Below are 26051 nucleotides of genomic sequence, written 5' to 3' on the forward strand. Positions count from 1 at the left end.
AAGGTGGGCGCGGTATACCCAAGCTAGCAGCCAGTTGAATAGCAACAGCGCGCGCACCGCAGTTTTCGAGAGGAGGCTGAAGAGCGGAGAAATATCGGATGATAGAAACTGTAGATGGGGATAGATGGAGACGCTATAGGGAGTAGGGAATCGTTTTGTGGGCCGATTTTCCGCCGTTTGCACGACTGACGCCTTAAGTGCGTGATGATGGGGAACCACCGTGTGTCCTTCCTTCTCTTTCCCCAAAACATTTGTTCGAATCATCCCTTTATTAGCCGATTCTGATTGAGCAGTCCAAGTTAGATAAACTATACAATACATTCGGTAATATGGATTGCTTTAGGGATGTTTCCTAAAACTCATAGTGCAGTAATTTGGCAATAGTGTAACCATTACTCACAGTGCGTAATTAACATTATGGTAATAGTGTAAAGGCCTATTCAGACTGAAGTAAAATCTTAAGTTCTAGTTAATTCGTTCCGGTCGCGTTATTTGAGAGCAGACGACTTAAACAGAATCGCATATATGGTGATTTTTAAGACAAGACTTTTGAAAACTAAAATAATCAAATCCAAAAGGAGCGCCAAGGTGGTATCTAGATTCGTCTGCCATTTGCCATAGCTACCAGTCAAGTCAGCGTCCTATACTAACTATTACCATAAGTTCATAAGATGTGTTCCATAAGTTTGTCACTGGTTACAAACTGGAGCTTGTCATGAAGTGAATGAGGTAGGTCATAGATTCGAGGTAAAACGACGCCTGGTGAGACGCTGTTAAAGGCTTAGTAATGCAGACTAAATAGGAGAAGATGGACTGCAAAACCGAGTGTAGTCTGCAATTCTCGCTTGTTGTTCTCGAACTAGCTCGAGCTGTAAGTCTCTAGCATTACGTAGAATAGGAATTCTTATCTTATAAACTATGCTATTACCGTTAACCTCAACAAGTTTTGATGGAAAGGAGAAACCGGATAAGAACCGAGGAGAAGGGTTTGTTCCCTGTGCTACACTTTCCGTTATTCTTATTTACTTTTGATAGCGAACCAAGATGACGTTTCATTTTTCTATGAGTTTCCTAAGAAGTTAGGGGGTTTGGGGGGGGAGTTCATTTTGGGTCTTTTTAGGTGGATAAACGAGGCTCTTCCTACCAATTTTCCCCCAAATTACCTTCCCTTTATTGATGGAGACCTTTAGGGCCAGCTATCCCAAAGACCTCCCCAAGAGCAACTAGCAAAGAGCGGCTCCCTACAGTCATAGAATCAAATTTTCAATAAGGCAACGAAAATGACCGAGAGAGTTTTGCCGGTTATTGGGCTTCACTTCCGGCCGTAATAAACACACGAACCCGCACATTACCTCTTAGCGCTACTCCATCCCTATTGAAAAATACATGGGTGTATTCCTACGCGGTAGATTAAACGTTATTGCAAACTGTCCCTGAAAAATATTTCTTCCAAAAGGGACAATGAAATGGTCAGACAACAATTTTCAATGGTTTTAGCTTGTATAAAATTAACGGAAAGCGTTTGGTAAAGTTATTTCATCAAAGTTCCAAATTTGAATTGCTAAGCCTAACGCCAATAGACCCTTTTCAAAAGGGGGGGACGCAGTGTCGTCTGCTGGTTAAGGCCAGAAGTCTATAATACTTCTCTTCGGGAGAAGTGTACCACCACAAAGCGGAGTAATTGTAACACGATTCTTCCCAATATCATTTTACATTTGGAGTGCACAAGGTTACTAAACCGAATCACATGATACGCGATAAATAGTTCCCTCATCATTACTCTATTAGCGCTGCTTAACTATTTGCCAAGGCGCATGCACTTGTGATGGGTTTTTGTCCCACGTCAAGACAATCAAGGTTTGTGTCTACTTGATTGCTTAGGATTTAGTAAATACCATACAGTTATATAATTCACCCTATCACGGTGCGATGCCCATCTGAAGTTTGATGAGCGGGAGAGCAAACTAAAAGGGCTCCGTCTCCTGGGAAGAATCATGTTACATAACTAAAGTATTAAGAGGATACAGAGTGTCATCCTTCTTCTATTATCCCTTAATTCCTGATGTTCTTTACAATCTAAAACGATTTCATTCATTCTCCCTTTAACCACAAAGACTACTCATCTGTCCAATAAAAGCGGGTAGAGAAATAAGAAGCGTTTGTGCCTTGTGAAATACGCGAATCAAGGCGCACATTGTTGGTAGAGGAGGTTACGCCGCGTTTACCCCTCTAGCTATTTCTTGTAACTTCGTTATCTTTTCGGAAAACGTGGAAAATGAGCGAGAGAGGGAGTGTGGGATGAAAACTAACAATCTAAAAGACGCTTTCATCTCTCTAATCACAAAAAAGATGCCGCTAACCTCAGTAATTGACCCGTTATGGTTCGTACCCTGACGGTGTTCTTTGCAATTTAAGGACTGATTTAAAACATTTTTAATTCCCATTCAGACTACAGTAAAATCTTACGTTCCCGTCGGTCGCATCGGTACGTTCATTTCCTTGTTCAGATGACAGAGCGGACGACTTAAAACGAGTCGCGTATATTTTGTGATTTTTAACAAACAAGACTTTTGAATACTAAAATAACTGCTCATCCAAAATAAATTTCAAATACCGCGTCTAGAATCCTAAAACTTTTCATATATCGTCTGCTAATGCGTAGCTCCCTCGATCACGCGTCAGTAACTTGGGCATGATCGAGTGAGCTATGACAAAAGAAAAGGCGCTAACGAGGTGGTGCCATCTCGACACTGCTTAACGAAACTAAAAACTAATTTTCAAACTAAACCCGTGCACGAATCTTAAAATACGTAGTTGTTGACACGTGTCTAATTAAGCGAGCAAAGCGACTTCACCATGAGACGTGAACCTAAGATTTGAGTCTATGGTCTGAATAGGCCTTTAAAAATTTAAAACCAACCGATAAATTTTATATTTTAAAAGAGGACCAGCAAAGAAATAATTGTTTTTCAACCAAATTTACATTATTAGGGGAAAACATTAGTTTCATCTACTTCCTCCCCCCACTTTCAACATTAATCACTTTGAAATTTACTAATTTCAAAATTAAGACCTCGATATACCAGAAAACAATACAAATCACCTAATTTTTAACGTCCCTCTACACTCTCGCGCCTAGTTTTACACAGAGTGAGTTCGCTGAAATTAAACTTAGAATGACCGTTCCGTTGATATACTAGAGAAGTTAACGCTAATCTTAGGCCTAATTAATTTCCTTTCTGATTGCATATACCGTTATATTTTTTGCAATATGGACAAAGAAATCACTCGACCAGTTTTTCGCATCCCCTATAGGTAGAGATGTGAGCCGATTTACATCATACCATAAGTCTATTATGTAAGGTCCCAATGTAAGGGACCTTACATAATAGACTTATGATCATACCTTTATTTTACAATGGTAATCTACAAGTATATTACCGTTGTAAATTATCAAAAAAATTCCAAATATTGGCGCCGCAATTCAATACATTTTTGAAAAGAAAAAAAAACTAAGTGCCAGAGACTAAACTAATTAGCCCATTTAAATTTAATTACGGGGTCACCCCTAAAACACCCCATCAAATCATAACTCGGAAACAATGGCCCTTGTGGCAAAATCTTAAATAGAAGTTACATTTTCGACTTAGAATCGCACCCAAAGAACACAGCCCCTTAATTTAAGCATGCAGACTTCAGAAAGATAAGTTGTATATAACATTAATTACCGACAGAATGGTAATTTTATTTTTCCCTAAACTTTAATCGGTAATTAAAATACGGTAATACATCTCTATAAATTACCAACTCGCACATCTATCCTCCAGCATACAGTGACGTACCGACGCGGGAGTTTGAAACGATGGGAAGCGATCCCGTTTGCTCTTGAGCTTCCCATTTCTCCGATCCCTCAATCCTCCCCTTCTAATCATGGGCGGAGTTTTCCCCACTAAGGGATGGAGAGCATCCCATTGGTTACCTATAACCTCCAGAACCAGAGGTTCGCAAGGAGAACCAATGAGATTCTCCAAAACACATTTTGAAATAACTAAAAACTTCGGAAGAGGAGAGAGATGGAGAGAGAGAGAGCTAAAGGAAAACGCCGTGCCTTCAAATTACCATATGACTATGCTATAAATATTAAAATCAGCACCTCCCCGTGTGGTACGTGTATCGAAGTATTTACACTAAGGTGTAGTACAAGTATACCTTCTTAGATCTCTCCCTAAATCATACTAAAGAAAAAAATACAGCCCCCCGTCAAGGGGATGGGGCCCAACCATCAAATCATTTATGTCTAAATATTGAAACGTTTCAGATGCTAAAAATGACAACGCGGTATCTGTTCGGATTAGTGTGAATGCTTTAGGAATTGAATTGAATTGTTTTTAAGTATCTATTAAGGGTTTGATGGACTTGAGGTTATTACGGATCGAGTGACTTTATTAACATTAATTTGAATTAACGTCATGGCAACACGATCGTTTTTAATCAAAGATATTCTCGGGAAAGCCGAAACAGGTAAGTGAAATTTTGCAACATTTGAATTCTTGGGATATTTTGGGTGTTTAAGTTGTTAATAAGAAGTTATGGGTGAAGTTTTCGTGATAGGAATTCAGTTGTTTATGTTGTTATTGGTATTTGACTCAATTTTATCAGAGAGAATAAAGATAGAGGAGTAGAAGCGATTCAGTTACTACTTAGACTTAATCATAAATGGTTGTTAAGTATTGTTATTATTATTTTTTTTTTAGTTTCAGTTTTCTCTGATACATAAATTTTGTAACATTATTAAAGTAAGGCTACTATATACAGGGTGTTTCTTGAAAGATCTTTCGGAAATTACGTGGACGTATTCTTTGGACGACTTCGAGTCGAAAATGTGACTTCTATGACATTTTTCTGTCTGTTTTCAAAGTTATGTTTGAAGTGTTTTAGTGATGACCCATTTAATTAAATTAGCAATCATTGTCTTTCAGTTTCTTAATTAAATTTAAGGGGGTCATGTGTGAAATACTCCAATGTTCGTAACTTGAAATCAGTGGCCCTTGTGGCAAAAATGTCGTAGATAATCTTCAACTCGAAATCGCCCAAAGAAAAGCTCCCTTAATTTCTGATAGAACTTTCAGAAACACTGAGTGGAGTATAAGGATTTGAATTTTCAGGATTTAAATTGATAGACTTTTCCAGGTTTTCCCTGACTATTTCCTTAACCATGGCCGTTTTTTGGAGACTGTTAAAAGCGATATTTGTTATTATGTTGAGTATTACGGTGACAAAAACAAGTTGTTTCAACTCTTAATTCGAACAATTATGCTTTAAAACATATTCATTGTAACGCGCAAGGCTGGGACACGTGTTCAACGTTACAATTTTCGTTGTCCCAATATATTTTCCCCACTAAAACCTGCACGCAGATAACCCGCCTTTTCTCTGATCTATTATGGCCCCCGTTTTCTAATTGCCATGCATGACCTACCACGATTTTCTTTAACCTGCTACAACCTGGTATATTCTAAAGAAAGAAACAACAAGGAAACATTTAATGGAATAAGACAATAAGCAAAAACTGTATGTATATATATCCCAGTTCATATAAAGACTTTCTATTTCAGTCCTCCGATTTAACCGGTTATATTGGAGTATTGTAATTTCACAATAATGAGCCCTATCATCTATCAAAGCAGGGTTCGTACGGAACCTAGATAACCTGGAAAACCTGGATAAGTCAGGGATTTGAAAAATGGGGGGGGGGACAAGTCAGGGATTTAAAGCTTTTTTATTCTAAATGTCAGGGATAGGTTAGGTATTTCGTTGATTACATCAAGAACATGCTTCGAACTATGCAAAATATGGGCTTGGTGTGATGAATTGGGCTCATGGTAAACACCTTAAAATGGTCAGTTAGGAAATTGACAAAATTTGGACAGAGATATTGATGGAAAAGTCCGGGATTTTCAATATAAAAATTTTGACCGAACCCTGCCTTAGTGTAATGTTACATTTGATACCAAGCACGGACATCAGTTTAGCAACATATGACATCATGAAATAGTCACAAAATTGCTTATCATAATTGTCCATCGCGATAAAAACTTAAGATTTAACAAAAACCACACATTATAAAAAGAAAAACCATAACATTACACCCAAAACCAATCACGAAGCTACGATTTGCAAAACCGTTAAGGCATGTGTACGCCTATTGGAGGTTTACAATACACGTCACAAATTGCACATTATTAAATGATTTACTATGGAAATTTCCAATTATTCAGTCCCCTTTGTTCAATTTACATGATTAGCACGTGTTTAAATGAAAGACTTGTTCGAACTAAGTTTATATTAAAGTATTCCCTTTAGTCTAGGGGTAAAGTTTAAAGGGAGACGTGCGAACGGGACATATTGCCGTGAGCGGCAAACACGCGCTAAAAGTCGCTCATGAATAAAAGAACAGTTCGGGGCAAACAATTTGCAACATCAAAAAGCCGCGAATAAAAAACATTAACTCAGCTTATTTCAAAACCGCTTCAATCAGAAAACAGTTTTCCATGATTTTCCCTTGTCTTATAAATATTCCCATAAGTGATATGTTCCATCCATAAGTATGACACTACCTATACGATTCGTAATGCTTCTGAGAGACTTACAGCTCGAGATAACTAGTTCGATGGAGAACGACGGAAGCGAGTCATTTGAAGTCCTACACTCGGTGGTGGTTAATTAATTTTGCAGGACTTCCATCTAGATCCTATTTAGTCTGCATTAAATCAAGAAGTGATATCTAGTTCATTAGGGAGAAGGTATAAGATGCCCAAGTATTCGCGTGCCATAGTCCCAGTCCCCCTTTCAAAATACAAGGGGGGTACGTAAAAGGAGGCCGGGCTATTTCGCCTCTCCTCAGTCGGAAAATACGTAATTTTCGTCATTCGCGTTGCGTTGATGTGAGTTTTCAAGAACCAATAAGATGCTGGTTGTAATTTAGAGGCGGCGGGGATTAACTCCAGACCTACTATACGTTTGGACTGAAGATAAAGCTGAAAATGTGGATGAATGAATTTATACCTTCTCCCTAATAAACTAGATATCACTTATTGTTTTAAGTATACTATAGTTTGTTTATTTCACAAAACTTTCAATGGATTTAAGTCGTCCATAAACCAACAATTTCCCTTACCAATTAAGGAAAACAAAATACATTTGTTAATTGTTACAAAAATGAATTTAAACTCGTAAATTAGAAATTCATCTCGTTAGAGAATCCTTAGTCATTTTCTGTTCTCCAAATTAAGGCTCCCCACTTACAGCCCAAAACCCTGAAGACGATTGTAAAATATATTCAGAATTTTCACGAGTGAAGTGTACAGCGCATGCGTGTCGACACTCATTAAAAATTTTCCCTAACACTTGTAGCCTAAATAACTTTTTAAAAAAGACGACAAAGTAAGTGCAAACTCCCTGAATCTGAAAAATATAGCTGCGAGGGATAAAATTGCTAGCTCTGATTTTTCTACCTACGCGACAAACCTTTGAAATTTTTTACCTGACACTTGAAACCCCATTAAAAGGGTGTGACATTTTACAACTTTTTTTGCCTCTAAAATAAAGAATATTGGGAGAGAAGGAACCAACGTACGTGTGATTTTTGTCCAATTTATTTAAATGAGTCGATAAAAATTTTTACACGATTTTAGTAACGATCCCCAGGTTCAGTTTTCAATGAAAAGGTGGTACTTAACTTTTGGGGATTTAAAGAGGGTCTAGAGGGAGTGGGGGGGGGTTAAGAGTTCAGAGTGGCGTCTCCCTTTCTGTATATATCATCTTTTTGGCGGGAGTTTGGAGCGCCTAATAAAAGCGCGCGTGCCTTTATCATGGAAATTTCGCCTCCGTTTTCAAGAGTCTCGCGACTTTTAGCGCGCGCGACTCAACTTTTCCCGCGCAAATGATTTTCAGAGGGGTTATTCACTAACTATTAGATCCGAGTGATTATTACAGACTGGTAGAAAAGACCGTTGCAGCGGCTAATAAAACGGGGGCTAGAAAACTAATTTGAATATAACTTAAGTATTAATTACTTAAGCCTTGTCATTGGGAATAGTTCAAACCTTAAGCCAAGATAAATTGGTAATCAGCCAATTACTAAAATTAGCCTTGAAGAATAACCTCTATATCTATATAAATCAAAGTCCTGACTGACTGATAATAAACGCTCAGCCCAAACCGCTTGCCCTAGAGGGCTGAAAATTTGCAGGAACGTTACTCATAAGTAGTAGCGGCGTACTAAGAAAGATTTTTCCAATCCGCCGCCATCTTAATAAATGGCGCTCCGAAATGTAAAAAATCTTCTCTATGCAACAAAGTCCGCGCATTTCAACCGATTTAATAAATATTTAGTACACTGGTTTCCTTTAACCTATAGACGAGCTGAATGGTCTTTCGGGTTCGATTTATGCCATCTTTTTAAATGGCGGCCAGAAATTTAAAAACCCTTCTTTATGGAATAATGTCCGCGTGAAAAGTAATGAAAAATGTCCCGACGGGCTGACGGGCAACGCCGAGTGCCTTTTTTTAAATATTAGTCATCACTAAGATACCCATTCTTTACATCATTTTGATGGAAGTTCTTATTACACGCGAGCGATGCCGCGGGTAACAACAGCTAGTATACTATAATAACAGTACATTTCGAATGTTGTTTATTTAATAAGAACTGCTACTTCATGGAGTAAATTTTTATAAGTTTATTTAAAGTTTAAATTTGTAAAAAAAAATTTAAACTTTAAATAAACTTATAAAAATTTACTCCATGAAGTAGCAGTTCTTATTAAATAAACAACATTCGAAATATTAAAATACCATGGATCAGAAATTCAATATCTACGAATAACAGTACATATTTATCAGTATTTACATCCAAATTTCAGGAAGCTATTTTTAGAGCGATTATGCAACTTGAAAGAGTGACCATCCCCTCGAATTGACATTTCATTCCATCTGCTTTTAGTACAGAATTGAGGGGACATCGGGACAGATCTCGATCCTTAACAAGCCAGCCAAGGGTGGGAGGGTGGCACCCCAACATGGTCCGACTTCAAACAAACTTTGCATGCCTTTGAAAAGACTAAACCTTCAACGCAAAAAATTGGCGGCAAAACACGGTAGAAAAGGCGCGACATTTATAGAAATGCAGGCTTGTATACATACATACAGGCCAGGCCATTCGACGCATCGTCCGATGGTATAATATCAATTTTTGTTGAATGGAGGTGAAAACTTTTACTTACAAATTAAGGGGGATAGGTTTTTTTTAGTCCGCCGAGGTGACGGGGGCCCCGGACACCTTTTGAAATATTGTATAAGAGGTGGTGGTAGATTGGGAACTTGTCGCCTGCGCCCCTCGTTACGTAACCCAGGGCAATGAATAGTTTCAAATTCTCCCTTGAATATGGAGCCGGGCTGTTTCATTACCCAGATAAGTCATGAACATTTTAAAATGGTCTTAAAAGCAACTGATTTTTATAGAGGTTTTGTATATTTTATCATATCAGAGCCAGGAATACATACAGTGCTCTAATAGGAATAATTGTGCCTCAATGTATCCAATGTTAATTTCTACGTGGGTTTTGTGGGCGGGGCTTGAGAACTTATTATCCGTCACCCCTCATAATTCTGACGCCTTTCAAACTGTGATTTCATTGGTTGGTAGTAACGAGAGGTGCAACGCCCAGAGAGATAGGCTATTCGCAAAAAAAAAATACACTTTTAATTTGATAAACTTGAAAATTATAGTGTCAATAAGTTGCATTTTGGCGCGAAAGCTTTTGGAACACGTGACCTCTCGGTAAACACTTGAGTTTAAATAAAAATAGATAGTGTGCAGACAAGCCTTGCCAGTTATTTGTGAGTACAACTTATTCCATAGTTCGCGTTTGAAGTATATTCATGATCGACTTTAACTTTTTCACGTATTGTTAAAAAGGTGTCTGGCAGGCAGCACTCTGTGAAAGTGGTTGCGAGGTTCATTAGCTCGGTAACTGCGTAACTACCTCGATTTCTTGGCCTATTTTTAATGGTCTACTTGACAATACCTCTTTGAATTGAGGATTATGCTAATTTTAGGGGCTATTTTGAAAAAAAAAAAATAAAAACTTACATTGAAAGTACTTGTATACAATAGTCAATGGATTTTACTAAGCTAATGGTACGAGTAAGTTCTGGGAAAGAAACAGGACCTATTTTGGTTTTATGTGGATGACAAAAGAGAGAGAGTGAATGTTAGGTGACATTTGGAATACATACAGCTAATAGGAATTTTGATGCCATTTTCCCAACGTATAGGCGGGCTTTGTGCCTTGAATTGAATATTTTGGTAATTAGATATCATAGATTGCGTTGGGCAAACCTTGTTGGAAAATGTAATTCGGTTTGACCGCGTACTTGCTATTCATACGCGTGTTTCCCCTAGAGGCAATAAATAGATTTTACCATGATAGTATACCTTTGACATGTCACTAAATACTTGAGAACCAAAGTTACAGTCATTTTAAGACCGACTTAGCATTGAATGTGATACATTTCCGAACTCCGAGACATTAGTTTAACTATACAGAACTCCAAGTACCTTTCTGAATAAGCCATTACTTCTTCCCGATTTCAGAAACCAAGACAAACCACGAGGAGCCACTTCGCCACCAGCGTTTCGAGGGCATCTGTCTACAAGTGGTCCAGGCAGAAAGTACAACGGCGGATAGCCCGAGTCCCCCTTGCTATTCCGGTCAAGATTCAATTCAGTACGAAGACGGACCAATAGACGTTGACCACGAACGTTGCTCGGGTTCCGAGGTATCTCTACCCGGGAATTCATCATCGACCAATAAGAAACCACGACGACGTCGTACGGCGTTTACCCAAACTCAACTGACCTTCTTGGAAAGGAGATTCCGATGTCAAAAGTACTTGAGCGTCGCCGATCGAGGAGCCGTCGCGGAATCTTTGTCCCTAACGGAAACTCAAGTCAAAACGTGGTACCAAAATAGAAGGTATAAACATTAAAGTAACTTACTTTCGTCTGGACCAGAACTAAACAGTCTCATTCATTTTTTTTTTATTATTATTTTATTTGTTTAACCCATTTGCTCCGTTCTAATTTATTATTATTATTATTATTACTTTTTTCCAATTTGTTTGTACCTGAGTCGGGCCACAATAAGCCTCAGGCTTTCTTTTTTACCCGTCAATAAACTTTATTATTATAGAACAAAATGGAAGCGTCAGAACAACATAAGAATGGAACAAATTCGGCGTCAAGTACGGGACAACAGTTGCAAAGAACATTCTTCGGCCAGTATTCCATCTTTCATGCAGTCCTCCAGCGATCAAGGCAATCCTTTCCTGGTCCCACCTTCGTACTGCGACTCGTGCGTTGTCCCAACGAATGACGTATCCTCCAGCGGCGCTGGTAAACCGCAAAGCGTCACTAACGCGTCGTTCTTTTTCCCTGGATCACATCTTCGAAACGTTTACGTATCGGGCTACCAATTATAGGCCTAATTTGTAATTACCATCATTGTAATTGTATATAAACATAACCAGTAAAAAACCGTTGAAATTTTTTCATTAAAATCATACATATTTTTTTATCGATAAGTTGGTGAAAAAAAACTAAAAGATTATAGGTTAGTTGTCTGAACGTTTACTTTTTAAAAATTACGTCATTGGAATTCGTGACGTCACGTAAGTATTGCAAGACCTATTAATGAATGTCTTTGTTGGATTCAAGACCCCACATAAAATCCACGTGATTCCAAGCCTGGTACTGAACCTGGTAGTATCCGGCCAAGTACCACACCCTAGACGCAAGACGCTGTATGTCCAATTAAGGAATAATTTGGTCGTTTAGCGCATAAGTGGTAAAGACGGTTGTTAAGACACTTTCAATGTTGTAGGAAGGTGTTATGTCCTGACGCCGAAAGTCATGTTAAGAGGGTTAATAAATCTTACAATCTTACTCGTCAATAACGTCGACGATTTCCTTCTGCTTCAAGATCTTAATAGACCAATTCGTAAATTACAAACATAGAAACCAACACGCAGAAGCGAGGTTGCCATTGGCTTTGCCTCCCTCTCGCCTAGAAGCTCCAACAGAGGCAGTTCGAGTCGGATAGCCTCCCGCGTCTATGAACTCGGGCTCAGTCTGGAGTTGCTTTTTGGCGAGACCGCGAGGGCGAGAGAGAATACCCCAATGGCAGCCTCGCCCCTGTGTGTTGGTTTCTCTGTTTGTAATTTGCGAATTGGTCTATAAATGCTAAAATTTAACGAGTAGCTGTAGTAGGAACAATGTGAATTCTTCTTGATGAAAAGCAACCTTCGATACAATTTTGCAGTTAATTATTGAACAATTGAAAATCTATCAGCAACTTTACAGTTTTTGAAGTTTTCATAGGACAAAATGGATGATTCGAAAAAAATTGAATTTCTTGGAAACGAACGATATTTAAAATACAGGTAGAATTTGGATTTTCAATTCTTAAACGTAATATTTGATTACAAAATTAAATTATTATTATAGGTACGTCCAAGAAACTCCTTTAAACCTTACGACAGTTGAGGTGAGTTTATAAACATTTGCTGAATAATATTTTTCTGGATTACAATTAAACTTAAATATTTCTTGTCAGGAATCGTGGGACATGAAGAACCATGTTCTACGATACAATATCATGGCGGATTATTTAAAACGATCCTTCAATTTAAAGTATTGTTAAATAACACTTTTAATTAGATTCGACCATAAGAGGATCGTATTACAGCTCCCTAAGTAAAGCTGTATTATGTCCACTTATGATTCGACTATTAATTGCCTTGACGCACTAATCCACTCTCGCTAGGTTAAAAGGGTGTTCGGGTAATTGGATTTACCTGAAATCGGCCTAGGTTAAATAAGGGATAGATTTAATTTTAGAAGTAGGAATGGAGAACAGAGTAATCCGGGCGCGCGTCAAAGTGCCGGACCCCCTTCCACGGGACGGAGGGGTATGAAAGAAAAGGAGGTTCATAGGAATTATGTATTTTTCACCGTCCCCGCAGCAACGTCATCAAAACGTAGTTTAAGTGAGCCAATAAGATAATATAAACTTTTCGTTACGTGTTGGAGGGAGGGGCTCTATACTGGGTGGTCTATGAGTCGGACTGAAGTAAATACTAACCGTTCTCCATTCCTACTTCTAAAATTAAATCTATCCCCGATGTAACTTATATTTATGAACCCACCCTGTGTAAAAGTTTAACTTTATGGTTAAATATTCGCTTATTTAAATCTGGTTTCTAATGGGGATCTACAAAGATTTATTAAAACTATAAGTATGGCTCTTTGTAATGTTAAACATTTCTCTGAATATCAGTCAAATTGTGACCACTTATAAACTTACCTTAACATCTAACTTCAATTTAATTCTTGTCTATGATTTCTAGGGTATTTTTCGCAGAGTTTAAAGTTAGCTATTTCGACATGGATAAAATTTATACTGAACCTGAAAATTTCAACGTAAGTGAAAGTGATAGATATACGAGACCGTAAATCAGTATTTATAATGACCCTTAAACTCTTGTTGTATTTTAGAACTCTCACGGTATCATGATTCCCTTACCACTCTCTATTTTCGATGGCCGAGAAGAACAGTTCACTCCGTCTCCGGTGTACGAAACGACCAGGACAATTATCCTTTCGGGTGCCCCGAAGAGAGTCGTCTCCACTTCCTTATCCTTCTTAAATATGGACACCCCAGTAAAATTTGCAATTACAATCCAGTTCATTGAACTACATTCTTGGTTTCAATTAGGTGGTGATTTTAATGGTGTCCACCTTGGTCCTTCTGTCACTTTTGCTCGTCCTTCACTCCATCGTAACCAGCAAATACAAGTCGGTGCCCACCAAGAAAGTTGTCAAGAAAATGGCTAAAGAAACACTGGAAAATTTCTGGGACAACGCATCGCTCTTGTGCGCCGAACGTAAGCGATAAAGTACTAGGTTACATTTGAAAATAATTCGTCATTATGCAAGATTTTAGCGCGCGAGCCAATTTCCCGAATCCAATTACGGAAAATTGTCCTCCTATAACATTGGAAAGCACTTTAATCAGACATCTTTTGTAGCGATTCCATCCATTTTACCCCACATTACTTGTCGTCTGCTGGCTTCGTCGTGGCTGATCGGAGTGACTTTCATTCTGTTTTTCTTGGGTTGTTACTTGCGGACGGAGTTCGCGGCGGAAAGCTACATTTACATCGACACCCTCTCGGACTTGATCAAATCGGGAATTCCACCAACAATGATCAAGGAAATTGGAACTCTGGATTTCTTGAAATATTTGGTAAAGAGTAGTTTCCGTGTTGAGTTGTCCTGACGTCATTGTTTTCTCATTTATAGGGAACACAGGATCCAGTCGTTAAGGAATGGCTAGACGCTCTCGATCAAGAGAACATTTTCAGTATTCTAACAGAATATTTGGCAGAAGAGGGATACACTCCTATTCTTTCTGGAGAAAAAGCCCTGATCATATCGGAAACTTATCTGACTTGGTTCTTAGGAGAATTTCTCAGATCTGATCCCGAGAATAAAGAGTTCTTCGTGAACAATGGAGGACTTTACTTTTCGCAGCACGAAGTTGCCTTCGAGTCCTTACATTTCTTATTCAACACCTCTTGGATTAGAAGCGATCCCATAGTGCACGAGAACGTCCAATTGATGTATGTCGGTGTGAATTTTATGATAAAAATATTAAATCGGTTGACGAATGTCTAATTGCAGCATGAGGCCGTATTTCGAAACGCAAGCGTTGGACTATCTGGATCTTGAAATGCGTCACTTAATGGAACGGGTCACTTGGAAGAGACCGATGAAGAGTGTTACTGATCTGGACCTTAGTAGCGTCTTTGTTCCCTTCTACTTGCTTTTCTTGCTGGTGTCTGGAGCAGCAATCGTTGTCTTTACGGAAATAATCTTCAACGCTGTCTGGTAATTCCATTCTTAAGCCACAGGAAATCGAATCCAAATATATATATTCAAAGTTGTTTCAAATTCAAGAGTACACCATTTTACGCCATGTGAAATGTACTCCTTAACTTATAGGGGGTAATTAGGCACTATGATATCACTGTAATTAAAATAATGGTATTCTAATGTTAATCTAATTAACAATCACAAATTAAACTGACAAAGATATCGAACAAGTTGGGAAAGTAGCACAAATGAATTTTGAATTTCTAGGAAAATCGTAGATACCAATTAAAATTGCTTCTTCAAATTTAAAACACAATTTTTTTTATAAAAAAAGTCAGTCGCTATAAGCCAAACGTTTCAGATATTAAGAATTTCACCTAAAAGTTGAGACATTAAATTTAAATCAATAATTAAAACCCGGAACTACATTATAATTAAACTAACTCCATTACCAGAATAATTATCTCAACTTCAACAAGTAATTTCAGACTAAAGGCCTCTTCAGACCATACAACTTTTGACTCATGGGTCAAAAGGTTTAGTCAGCAAAAATTGGTCAGAGATCAATTTTTAATTTTGGGATTCAACAGGTCCAACTTCTGTTAATCTCACGACCCAACTAGTTTACTCAACTCAAGTTGACTCATTTAAATGAGTCAAAATGTTGTAATGTCTGAAAGGGCCTTAACTATAAATAGAACTCAAATTTAAAGGGGTAAATATTATGGGTAAACACTGGTTGGTGCTTTCCATGTTAAACTTTTGAATGTAAAACTTTTCCAGTGTTGATGCAATTACACAGAATAAAAATAATTATTATTACACACTCTGGGTTGAATTTGATAAACAATAAGTAATTATAAAACTTCAATTTACTTACATAACAAGCCCGAAAAATATTATTATTATCACCTTATTACGTTTTCAAAACGCAAGAATTAAACAGGTTAGCAGTTACCGTTGCGGTGACGCGCATTGCGCGGCCTCTGCACCCTACCCACCTACGGAACGCACGCAGCATCCTCAGTGGCGTTTTGGTAGGGTCGTACCAAGAAGCGAGTTTATTAGGGAGAAGTTTTAAGATGCCCAAGTATTCGCGTGCCATAGTCCCAGTCCCCCTTTCAAAATACAAGGGGGGGACGTAAAAGGAGGCCGGGCTATTTCGCCTCTCCTCAGTCGGAAAATATGACTGTAATTTTCGTCATTCGCGTCGCGCTGACGTGAGTTTTCAAGAACCAATGAGATGCTGGTTGTAATTAAGAGGCGGTGAGAATTAACTCCGGACCTACGTACGTTTGGACTGGAGATAAAGCTAGATTATAAATGTGGATGAACGAATTTATACCTTCTCCCTAATAAACTAGATATCAGTTCTTGTTTTAAGTATACTATAGTTTGTCCATTTCACGAAACTTTCAATGGATTTAAGTCACTTGATGACAAGCTCTCAGTAAATAGCGACAAACTTATGGAACATATCTTATGAACTTATGGGATCTTATATTGGCACAACCTATAACGATTTATTAATACCGTAAGCTTTTAATGTAGTCTCTCGTAAGTATGGCTCTTTGTAATGTATTTTAAACATTTCACAGAATATCAGCTAACTTGTGGCCACTTATAAACTTAAGTTAGTGTTCGAGCTCTCTGTTGTAATTAATTAAATGGACTACAGATGTTTGAGTTTAGAAGTGAGATGAGACTAGAAGTGAAGGGCTCTAGCATTGGTAATAGATCCTGGCACTAGTAAACAAATTTGAGGATTTTACGCCGCGTCAATCGCGCCTACGCTAGAGAGAAAAAAATTGGTCGAGTTCCAAAACAATTTCTTACCCCCTTCCCCTCAACCTGAAGCGGCGAAACACGGACGCGGGTGCTTGAATCTAGTTCGGCCGTCTACCACCGCGAGCGTCTCACGTTTTGGAGGGGAAATTCTGAAACCGCCACTAGAGGGCGAAAGGTTGGTGTGTTATCAAGAATATTCACTTTCGCCGAGTGAAGAATTTGGTTAGCTCAGTACTTCTAGTCTCATCTCAAGTGCTTCTGGTTCTTGTTTTAAAAGCAGGCCTATAAAGGAATTTAGTTTTCATTAATTTGCCAAATAAATATAAGCCCAGCACGCAATTTCATAACATTATCGCGAATTTCCACGTTCTACCTCTACGACAACTGCGGAAAAGCCACACAAAATGTTTGGTTATTATCCTAATTTAAAAGTAGGGTTGGAATACAAATTGAGCCTGTTTAGCCTTCACTCTTTCTTGGGTTGCGTTTGATTACGGTTATTATCCAGAGCATTAGGAACAATATTGATCAGACTGGCTGCAAATAAGGCGTCACTTGAATAGTAATTGGGCCTATTTGACCCTAATTTTCTTCATTATCTGAAATTGGCACGGTAATTACAGGGTAAAACCATAAATTCTTAAGATTTGTTCCATGAGTTTGTCATGAAGTGACGTAGGTCGTAGATCCTCAAAAAAAGCGACGCTGTCAAAGACTAAATAGGAAGATGGAAGTCCCGCAAAACTAACCGAGTGTAGTTAATTCTCGCTTCCGTCGTTCTCGAACTAGCTAGTGCTGTAAGTCTCTAGCATTATGAAGTATAGGTAGTGTCATACTTATGGAACATACCTTATAAACTTATGGTAAAAGTAATCTAAAAATACCTGGTAGCAACCTTAATGTAATTCAGATAAATTATTATCGTTTATAAATTTCTCAGCCTTTCGTTTACGTGGTTTGTTAATTAATAAACCTAATGAGTGTAATATTAATTAATCGGCACCAACTTTTTTTCACTGTTACTTATGAAAAATAGCAAACCTTAAAAGGATTCGGACTTCAAAATGGCAATGAACCAATTTGAATTTCTCGGAAATGATAAATATTTAAAATACAGGTAGAATTTGAATTTTCAATTATTAAACGTAATCTTTGATTACGCAATTGCTTAATTGTAGGTTTACCCAAGAAACGCCGCTAAACTATACGACAGTTGAGGTGAGTTTATCAACATTGGGTCGTGTGTATGATTTTTCAAATTAACTTAAAAATATTTCTTTTCAGGAAACATGGGGAATGGACAACCACGTGTTACGATACAGTGTAATGGCGGATTACTTAAAAAGATCCTTCAATATAAAGTATTGTTCATTCCACCTAATTCCATTTTTAATTCAATTAGATGAGTTTATAATGTAGTCTCTCCTGTATGGCTCTTTGTAATGTTAAACATTTCTCAGAATATCAGCCAAGTTTTAACCACTTATAAACTTACGTTAGTATCAAATTGCAATTTAACTTTATCGATGACTTTTAGGGCATTTTTCGAAAAGCATACAGTTAGTTATATGGATCTGTATAAAATTTATACCGAGCCTGAAAATTTCAACGTAAGCGGCAGAGAAATTAAACCGTAGGCCTACATACTGAAGTACAAAGAAATCTTTGTTCCTTTTAGAACTCTCATTGTATCTTGATTCCCTTACCACTCTCTATTTTCGATGGCCGACAACATTTCACTCCGTCTCCGGTTTTCGAAACGGCCAGGACAATTATCCTTTCGGGTGCCCCGAAGAGAGTCATGTCAACGTCCATGTCTTTCATAAATATGGACACTCCAGTAAACTTTGCAATTTTTTGCACTCCAAACCAAATTAATCTCGGTTCTATTAGGTGGTGATATTAATCGGGTTTACCTTGGTCCTTCTGTCGCTTTTACTCGTCGTTCACTCTATCGTAACCAATAAATTCAAGTCAGTGTCCACCAGAATGATTGCCAAGAAACTGACCAAAGAAACGCTGCAAAATGTCTGGGACAACGCGTCGCTTCTGTGCGCCGAACGTAAGCGATTAAACGCTCGCTAAGATGGCTAGCGCTTTGATCAGACATCATTGCATTCCGTAGCGATGGCAACCATTTTGCCCCACATCACTTGTCGCCTGCTGGCTGCGTCGTGGCTGATCGGAGTGACTTTCATTCTGTTTTTCTTGGGTTGTTACTTGCGGACGGAGTTCGCGGCGGAAAGCTACATTTACATCGACACCTTCCTGGACTTGATCAAATCCGGAATTCCACCAACTATGATCAAGGAAGCCGGAACTCTGGATTTCTTGAAATATTTCGTAAAGAGTAGTTTCCGTGTTGAGTTGTCCTGACGTCATTGTTTTCTCATTTATAGGGAACACAGGATCTAGTCGTTAAGGAATGGCTAGACGCTCTCGATCAGGAGACAATTTTCAGCAGTCTTTTCGAATTACTGGAAAAAGATGGATACACTCCTATTCTTTCTGGAAAAAAAGCCCTGATCATATCAGAAACTTATCTGACTTGGTTCTTGGGAGAATTTCTCAGATTTGATCCCGAGCATAAAGAGTTCTTAGCGAACAATGGAGGACTTTACTTTTCGCAGCACGAAGTTGCCTTCGAGTCCTTACACTTCATATTCAACACCTCTTGGATTAGAAGCAGTCCCATAGTGCACGAGTCCGTCCAACTAATGTCGGTATAAAAGTTATGCTAAAATGATTAAATCGGTTGACGAATGTTATATTGCAGAATGAGGCCTCATTTCGAAACGCAAGCATTGGACTATCTGGACTTTGAGATAAATAACGTAATGGAACGGGTCACTTGGAAGAAACCGATGAAGAGCGTTTCTGATCTGGACCTTAGTAGCGTCTTCGTTCCGTTCTACTTGCTTTTCTTTCTGATGTCTGGAGCAGCAATCGTTGTCATTACGGAAATAATCTTCAACGCTGTTCGGTAATTCCATTCGTAAACCACAGGAAATGTAATTCCTAAGGAAAAAACCCATTTCTGTCTGCTTCAATATAGTACACAAATGAAATCTGTTTATTTTAAGTCACCTCAAACATTAAAAATTTTTACCCTTGTGATGACTTGATAAGTATATTAATTCAGAGCACTAATTAGAACTGGCAATTAGGCTATGGGTTTAGCTTCATCAACAAATTAAACTTATTGTTAGAATGGTTCCCGAAGACTGTTTGGATTCGCAATAAAACATAACAGTCGTGCTTGCCGATTCCATAGACTAGTGCCGGTAGAGAGGGGTGGAGACTGTATCCCTCCCTCAAGGAGCGCTCCTATAAGAGGGGATACTGTACGCGCCCAGTAGAGGGATGACACTGACCTAAGTGATAGAACGGTGTGACATTTGCATACTTAGTACTGCCACTACTTAAATGTATAAAATATTTAGTAGTCGCGGAAATACACTAACGAAGGTTTGACGTATCTTTCAACGATCCCGGTTCTTGTAGACCCTCCCACCTTAGAACCACTTACGCATACGCCTATCAACTACAGGTCTAACTCTTTCAAATTACCACCATTGTAACAATACATAAATGTTCACCAGTAAAAAAAAAGGTTGTAAAATTTTCAATAAAATAACACATTGTTTATTGATAAGTTTGAAAATGATTAAAAACCTATTTTGTCTAAGTTTACTTGTGAAATAAAGTCAACTACGTTAATAATCATAACGTAAGTACTCTAAGACGTGTCTATGAACGTATTTGTAGGCTTGAAGACCCCAAACGAAGTCCATGTGACTCCAAGCCTCGAACTGAACTTGATGGTACCCAGCCAAGTTCCTGACTCGCGACGCAAAATGCTGTACGTCCACAAGAGGAATCATTTGATCATTTAGTCCATAAAAGATGAAGATCGGTGTCAAGACACTTTCAACGTCGTAAGATGGTGGAGTGTCCTAGAGGTTGAAGCAGAATGTCACTTTGAACTTAACATAAAACAGTTTGTAAAGTTACTCTTCCGTAACGTCGGCGATTTTCCTCTACCCCAAAGTCGAACATTCCAAATTGGCGGTTGCAAGCCTGTTGAACTTCGTGACGTACTACCTGACTTGAAATGCTACTTGGAACGTGGGACAAGTAGACGGGCAATCTAGTCTGTTTACAATAAACAAGTATGAAGAATAGACCATTACATTAATTCCAGAAGAAAAACAAAACACCACAGGGACGGGGAGGTCACTTCTTGGGTTACGTCCCTCGCACCAAGAAGCACCGCTAGAGGCAGTGTGAGTCGGTTAACCTATCTTCGAGTGTAATGAACTAGAGCTCCGTCAGGAGTTGCCTTTTGGTTTTCGCCAGGGAAATAACCCAAGATGGCGGCCTGTGTGTTGGTTTCTCTTTAAGTAATTAACAGAAATTTTCAGGAACACTAAATGCGTTTTGCCATTCATCGAGTGTTGCCAGAGCATTGCAGAATCAACAATCAAGAGATTGCATATGGCTCGGCTAGCAGTTAAAGCAAATGTCGGCTCCAGTGGCACCCCTAACATTCTGGCTGATCTTCTATACACAAATTTTACCATTTCCAAAGCCAGGAGGGAATCCGAACTCGTGCATGAGGGCAGAGCTAAAACTAGCCTTTGTTTAGCTAAGAGGGCAAGTCAACCCCACCCCTCTATTAGTGGCATATTTAAACTAAACCACAGCGGAGACTTGCTTTGAACTTAAACCATTTGACTTACTGAGGAACATCTATTTATAAACTTGAATAGGCTTACGCTATTTAATTGTTCGTTAGTTGAAGGTCCCGTGATGAAAGGAATTATGTTCAGACACAAATCAGCTGTGAATGGATTGTCGCACAAAATGGCGTTCAATCCACGACTGGCCTTGGAATCCGTAAATAACCCGAAAGTCTCAATGCCAATTAAATCAGCAGCTCGCTAATGTAAAAACCAAATAGTTAGGCCTAAATAGGCTTAAAGCGTAAAACTTTCTCACTGTAATGAAAGGAGCAATTTCGCGTAAGGCAGTACTGATATGAACAGCGTAAATTGCGGGCGCTAGAAGAACAATCGAATTGATTATTTTCTGGTACTCTGGCTTGGTCGATAACAAGGCCATGATCTTATTTGACCCTAATGAAAAGCCAACGTATCGAATTTTGGTACATCTCGTACGGGACACGACGTAGTCTAAACTGGACTTCAGATCATAAGCGGCCATCTCGTCCCAACTGCGTAAAATTAACACTAATTAAATTAAGTCGAAAAATATCGCAGTACACAGGTGGTTTCTGAAATTAGGGGGATGTTCTCGGGCCGATTTTGAGTCGAAAATGTAACTCCTACAGCCAAAGGCGCAATTGTACCCACCAATTACGTTCAGTGACTGGGCCCTAGAACATGGGAATAACCACGTGACGTAAATATGGTTATGTCTGACTTAGGTCAAAAATGTTAACTCCGACATTTTGACCTAAGGACCACCATTTTCAAGATAAGATTTGAGTATTTTACGGATGACCCGTTAAATTAAATTAAGAGACTGAAAGACAATGATTGCTAATTTAATTAAGGGGTCATCACTAACTTGAAAACGGCGACTCAATTTTCCAAAGAACATCCCCTTTAATTTCAGACAGACCTTTCGACAAACAAAGCATACAAAATTAACTCTTAAATTGGGCCAAAATAACAAAACAAAGCCGACCCACCTAAATTTCCAAAACTCTTCCGAATCTGTAGACAGATTGACGTGACGCATGCCGTACGTATTCCCTCTTACATTCCCTAACCAAACATCATATCCGTGGTCTGCTAAGATGAACCCCAAGCTTTGATTAGGGAAATTCCAGACCCAATCCGTACTGGTCTCAGCGATTCCATGCATCAAAAACACGACTTTCTTCGCCTTCGCGCCATAATACGACCGTGACCAACGTTCCAAACGACCATGTGGAATTCTTTGTATCCCAATGATATACCCGTCCTCCGTTTGAATCCAATGTTCCTCGACGGGATATCCCTTGCTCGCGATAAGTTGGCTCTAAGAGACATTAAATTGAAACCCCGCCAAAAATTACGATCTCGTTATAGTAGAAAAAGGCGGGAATTAAGAAATTGTAACATACCACATTGAGCCCCATGTCGGGGCCATCAAAATCACGGGCGAACCACCGATTCAACTCGGGGTCGAAGCAAAGAACAAAATGTAAAAACATCGCGAAAATTAATGTTAAAACCAGAGGTGACACCGAGCTGCATTTATTAAGATACATTGTAACTCCGATTAAAAACCTCACCAAAACTAGTTTGATTATAAATCAGCGTTTATATGTTTAGCTAAAACCAAAAAGCCTATAAATCACATGACTTTAGAGGACAGATAGGACGGAGTTTCACTGTTTAAAAAATATTATGCCTACATTTTATTTACCCGTATTAATTTCTTGTCAATCATAAAAATGTGTTATTTTTCACACTAGAGATTTAAAGAAAGAAAAATCTACTGTTTTTCATTTAAGGAATAATGAAGTTGAAAAATAAGTTATTTTAATAGACCTTTTCCGTGTAAAAATGGGGGTAGACAACCCTCAGTATCGGGACATACAAGGGGGTTGATACATTGCAATCCGTCTATGCGTATGCACTCTCATGGTACAAAACGCCTGGTCTATTGATTAAAAAAAAATGATTTTCTACTTCATTATCCCTTTAAGTTCAAGTGAATGCACTCTATAATGAGCTTAATTCTGCCCCTATTTTTATTTTATAAAAAAACGCCTTATCTGAGGGTACATCTAATTAATTTTATCTCTTTATTATTGACCTACCATGCACCAGCTACAACCACTTTGAACTTTGACCCTGCACTCAGAGTCAAATTATAATGAGTCAAGAAGAAGCAACACGAGAGATATTTCCCAAGAAGTAAACACTCTCTTCTCTGATTGGTTTACTGGTGTAGGGGACGAGAGGAGGGTCGTTTGCTTCCCATTTCAAATGGCGGGGAACTATGAACGAAGAATACTTTTGTTTACTGCTATTAACTTTTGCTATCAGTTTAGTTTGACTTAGTTCTTGATTAAATTGACCCACAGAGGGCCTGATAACACGGAACTAATTATGTTAAAGCTGATAGAGGAAGGGGGAAGGTATTTGCTCTATCCTCTTTAGCAAACACAATCTATACCTTAGATAACTGTTATCAGTATAAAGCTTTCATAAGTAACCGGGTACATTTTTACACTTACCTGTCGACCATTAGACGATAAAACCTTTATTTTCGCTCCTACTTGGGAACTGAATTTTATTGTACTGAATAATTTATAAGTCAATGGCTTCTAATTTTAAAATCGACCTTTTTAACTGCGGCGTATGTTCAGAAAAATACAACCAATGGGGTCGAAAACCAAAAATGTTGGATTGTCATCATACCTTTTGTCAAATGTGTTTGGAACAAATTTGGAATCGACAGGACAAGAAAAGAATCGTAAGCCTTGTTCATCATAATTATAAGACGGCAATCTGACCATAAGTAATGGTAGGGTGTTCATGATATGTTACGTTAGGTAAGGTTCAATTTCAAGTCAGGTTAGGTACCGTTTTGTATAGTTGCTAGAACCACGGACTCTATAGTTGTAAAGAGGACCAGATTCAGACACATTCATAAACAGACAGACATTAATATACATATCATAGGTTTGTCCATACTGCTCTGAGGCTACCAAACCGGGTAAAAAGGGCGTTGAGGGATTGAAAGTCAACCATTATTTGAACCAATTCGAGGACTTACTGAAAGCGGGTACAAAGAGCAACGACAGGAGATCCTCGTACGATAGTGAACTCGCCTACGCTGTTTCCCATGTCAGCAACGTCTCTGATTCTTCCGTGCAAGAGGAAGATGAGCCATTGGACAACGACGACAACTCATATCCAGAGTATTACATTCTAAACCAAACACTAACTTGTCCGAAACATGGTGGCGAAATAACACTGATATTTTATTGTAATACCTGCGAATTACCAGTCTGTAAACAATGCATCGATAGAGAACATCAAGGAAGGGTAATTAGTAGTAATTAATCAGGAATACATCAGCTAATTATTATTATAAGCAGAAGTGTATAATATTTATCTTGGAGAGAGTGTTCCGCCCGCAATGCGGCAGTAATCGTAACGTTATTCTTCTCTTCCCAACATCATTTTACATTTGGAGTACTCAAGATTACTATACTGAATCACATACCGCGATAAATAGTTCCCTCATCATCACTCTATTAGCGCTGCTTAACTATTTGCCAAGGTTTGTGGGTTAATTGATTGCTGAGGATTTAGTAAATACCAAACAGTTATAGAATTCACCTATAGTACGGTGTCCATCTGAAGTTTCATGAGCGGGAGAGCAAACAAAAAGGCATCCCTCGCCTGGGAAGAATCATGTTACATAACTAAAGTATAAAGACGATACAGAGTGTCATACTTCTTCTATTATCCCCTTCTGACTGCGTGTATTCCTGAAATAATCAATTACAAATAACTACGGGAAGGTAATACTTTTTCTTCAAATAGAACCATGATATCGCGGATTTCGATGAAAGCAAATTTGCGCAAGACACCAACTCATGTCTGGAACGAATTAAGATCATCTTAGAACGCATGCAAAAAGATTTGGGACTACTATTACCACTTTTTCGTAACAGGACGCAAATAATCGGAAATTCCGTCAACACAGCATTAGCTGGTAATGATTACACTATCCTTCGAAATCCAATTGACCTTGACATTCCACGAATCCTGCCCCTCTAGCGACTAGCTTTAAACAGTGATGTAATCAACTTATATCTCCTCAGGCATATACAGCAGTTTAAACTTCCGTGTGGACGAACTGGACACAGAAACGGACAACGAAATTCGCAAAGCGGTGGAATGCGACATGGACAACATTACCGAATTATGGGCTTTGAAGTACAAATTGAATCAACTTGAAAAAAGAGTCAAAGAAGGCGATAAAGATTTGAAAGAAAACTTGGCCGAAACTACGGAATTGGTCAAGGATGACGTCATGGTCAGTTTCGTCAAGCCTAATAAATCATTCAAGGTCAAATATTGTCCGAATTGCGCTCAAACCATGTCGGAAAACGCGGCAATAATTGGAGCTTCAAATCACGCTGTTAAAGAATATCGTTGTCGAGGTTGTTTAGCAATTATTAATCATTTTAAACGACAATAATTAACTTCTTAATTAAATTATAATAAAATAA

The 26051-nt window shown here is 38.4% G+C and overlaps 4 protein-coding genes across 4 annotated transcripts; 3 read left to right on the top strand and 1 right to left on the bottom strand.

Annotated features, from left to right (window-relative positions):
• The first annotated feature begins 918 nt into the window (after window positions 1–918).
• On the top strand, window positions 919–11544 carry LOC149718277 (uncharacterized). Its single transcript, XM_089860796.1, has 5 exons — window positions 919–986; window positions 2205–2364; window positions 2449–2485; window positions 10658–11039; window positions 11256–11544. The coding sequence occupies exons 1-5, from the start codon at window positions 919–921 to the stop codon at window positions 11542–11544; spliced, it is 936 nt and encodes a 311-aa protein (XP_089716922.1).
• A 1915-nt stretch (window positions 11545–13459) lies between these two features.
• Window positions 13460–13997, top strand: LOC149718278 (uncharacterized). Its single transcript, XM_089866009.1, has 2 exons — window positions 13460–13543; window positions 13619–13997. Exons 1-2 carry the CDS (start codon window positions 13460–13462, stop codon window positions 13955–13957), a joined length of 423 nt encoding a protein of 140 aa, XP_089722135.1. The 3' UTR covers window positions 13958–13997.
• A 6404-nt stretch (window positions 13998–20401) lies between these two features.
• Window positions 20402–23337, bottom strand: LOC149718279 (gastric triacylglycerol lipase-like). Its single transcript, XM_089867018.1, has 6 exons — window positions 22920–23337; window positions 22503–22834; window positions 21788–22022; window positions 21565–21729; window positions 20801–20941; window positions 20402–20742 (listed from the first exon to the last, which is right to left on the bottom strand). The coding sequence occupies exons 1-6, from the start codon at window positions 23064–23066 to the stop codon at window positions 20503–20505; spliced, it is 1260 nt and encodes a 419-aa protein (XP_089723144.1). The 5' UTR covers window positions 23067–23337; the 3' UTR covers window positions 20402–20502.
• Window positions 23338–24077: 740 nt separating this feature from the next.
• LOC149718280 (zinc finger protein RFP-like) lies at window positions 24078–26032 on the top strand. Its single transcript, XM_089867204.1, has 4 exons — window positions 24078–24280; window positions 24490–24855; window positions 25360–25531; window positions 25641–26032. The coding sequence occupies exons 1-4, from the start codon at window positions 24125–24127 to the stop codon at window positions 26018–26020; spliced, it is 1074 nt and encodes a 357-aa protein (XP_089723330.1). The 5' UTR covers window positions 24078–24124; the 3' UTR covers window positions 26021–26032.
• Window positions 26033–26051: the final 19 nt, after the last annotated feature.

This window comes from Phalangium opilio, unplaced genomic scaffold, assembly GCF_054372755.1.
Source record: "Phalangium opilio isolate 3A_F unplaced genomic scaffold, DU_Popi_V2 ptg000002l_1, whole genome shotgun sequence".
NCBI lineage: Eukaryota > Metazoa > Arthropoda > Arachnida > Opiliones > Phalangiidae > Phalangium > Phalangium opilio.